The following is a 2,283-nucleotide window of genomic DNA, read 5'->3' as shown; positions in this document are numbered from 1 at the left end:
TGGTAAGAAGTGGGGATTTTTAGTTAAGCTGGTTCTTTGTGCAATTCCCAATATACACTGTCCCCCACAGCATCTTTAGCATGTCGTGAAAGATTAGCACAGGAGTGCAGAGAAAAGCTGACCACGAGCCGAGAGCCCCAATCCAGACCATGGGGAGAAAATTGTGTTGCAAAGTGCAGGAGACTGGGACCCACGCAAGCAAAACCGAGCGGGTCCAAGAGAATTTGCACTTGCTTTTACAGAGCACAGCAATCTACTTCTCATAAAGCAAGTCGCCATTGGTTGTAACCAGCTTCAAGCAACACTTGATTCCCCAATACATTCACATTAAAACAATTTTAAAAAGAGATAGTAGCAGCCTGGCAGAGACTCAGCTGCCTGCTGTGCCTGCCTCTTCTCTAATGAGTAAATTGAGACACCACTTCACAGCTTAGCGCTTTCATCGTCGGCATGCTGCCCTCAAGTTACACAGTAAATGCTCCCCCTCTATCCCCACTTACACACTGCAGCAACGGGCAGAGATCAGCCAGAGACACCTATGTGAAGATGCTTTCCTTATATTCCCAACATTATCATTTACAAATTACAACGATAGCAAATCAACACCCTAGAAACAGCACACACACAGCCCAGAAATGGCAAGAAAGCCCACAGACACTCGTAAACTTAACCGAGACTTGCAGCAACGCACGCACACATGCTGGCACACCGATTTTTTTTTTTCCCCTGGGAGATACAGACCTGTCTGTATCTCCGCTCCGAGCACACCTTGCAGAGTCCATTGAAGCGGTTCATGGCTAGAAACCCTAAACTCGCCGTTAGCCCATGAAAATCCAGTCCCCCGCAGCAGCCGTAATCCTGATCTCCTTGTGTCACACGAGTGTGGAACAAACCACAGTCAAACTGGCATGACCGCCCATGGGAACCCAGCTCCAGAGAAGAATGGCAGGAAGCCACCTTTCACCTCCCCAGCCCCTGTCTGTGCTGTATGCCGCTTTACGATAAGCCAGAGGGCTTCCTGAAAACCCTAACTGACAAGGAAGAGAGAGAGTTTTATATTAAAATTCCTGTCAACTATTTAGTATTCCCTAGTCCCTGCTCTGTTGATGTGGCTTTTGTTCCCGCGGCATTCTTCAGCCGCACGGAGCACTTTGTTATTGCAATGTTCTCACAAACACTTTGAGGATGTTTAAGCGGCATTTCACAGGCACCGGCTGCGCGAGCTTCACTTCATTAAAAAGACAGCTTGCACTCGTAAAGGGTAAGAGAGATGTTTTTTAAAAAAAGAAAAAAAAAAGAAAAAAAAAGAAAAAGCAGAGTTTGTTTTTGAAAGCACAGACCCAGAGGATATGCATGTCCCGATGCTTTGTGCTCACAGAGTCACGGAGGGGGAAGCAGAGAGGTCAACTGAATTGCACCCATGGTGTAATTTTGGAATTAAAGACAAAGAGAAACTCTTAACCCAGCCAGCAGCAGGGTGCAAAGCGGGACTCGGCAAGTCTGCACCATGCGGCCCCGACTGCCAGCGCTGCGGCACAACCTTGGAGATGGGGTTGCAGCAAAGAAGAAAGCACTTTCCACACGGGGATGGAAAAGAAAGGAAAGGCTCAAGGGAACCCAAGCCCTGGGCTCCCTCACATGGCAGCTGGGGTGGCAGGGCCAGGGGAGGCTGGGGAGGGAGCGCGAGGAGCCCCGGCCTTCCCAGGGGACCCGGCAGCGTGAGGGGCCGTTGGAGGCGCTGCCCGGGGCCCTCCGGGCGCATTGTCCCAGCTTGCCGCACTGCCACGCTGGAGCTGGAAGGAGGATCGGTCTTCCTTCCCAGCCACCATCTTTCAAGTCAGTGGCGACTGCTGGAGAGGAAGGGAGGAGAGGGGCGCTGGCTTTGTTTGTCTTGCTCAATCCTACGCTTTAAAACAAATAACTGAAAATGCAGCTGAGGGAAGCAGCAAAGCGGAATTCGGCACAGATAAATCACGGGGCCGGCTGAGCCCAATTTCCGATGCAGGCCATGTGTTTGTATTCCCATTTCCCATCCTTGCCTTTCCTATAAATCACTGAGGCTCCACTATGGGCCTTTCCCTTCCCAGAGCAAAGTGAAAGGAGGAGGGGAGCAGACGCACCCGTCCACGGAGACACGGAGACGGCCAGAGACCGATGCTGTGTGGCAGGCAGCCAGCCAGCCCCATCCCCATTGCTCCCAGTCCCCATTGCTCCCAGTCCCCATTGCTCCCAGTCCCCATTGCTCCCAGTCAATGGCTGGTGCTTTGTCTCTGTGGCAATATA

General features: G+C 51.5%; 1 protein-coding gene across 1 annotated transcript in view; it reads right to left on the bottom strand.

Annotated features, from left to right (window-relative positions):
• Positions 1-2,283, bottom strand: part of LOC104073914 (regulator of G-protein signaling 3-like) — a gene marked incomplete at its 3' end in the record, with an annotated part of 22,218 nt that overhangs the window by 3,761 nt on the left and 16,174 nt on the right. The window contains exon 10 of the mRNA XM_009573853.1: positions 742-903. Within this exon, the coding sequence (XP_009572148.1) occupies positions 742-903 (162 nt within the window). The remainder of the gene's footprint in view (positions 1-741; positions 904-2,283) is intronic.

Source organism: Fulmarus glacialis, unplaced genomic scaffold, assembly GCF_000690835.1.
Source record: "Fulmarus glacialis isolate BGI_N327 unplaced genomic scaffold, ASM69083v1 scaffold15813, whole genome shotgun sequence".
NCBI classification, from domain to species: domain Eukaryota; kingdom Metazoa; phylum Chordata; class Aves; order Procellariiformes; family Procellariidae; genus Fulmarus; species Fulmarus glacialis.
This window is presented reverse-complemented; position numbering and strand designations above follow the sequence as displayed.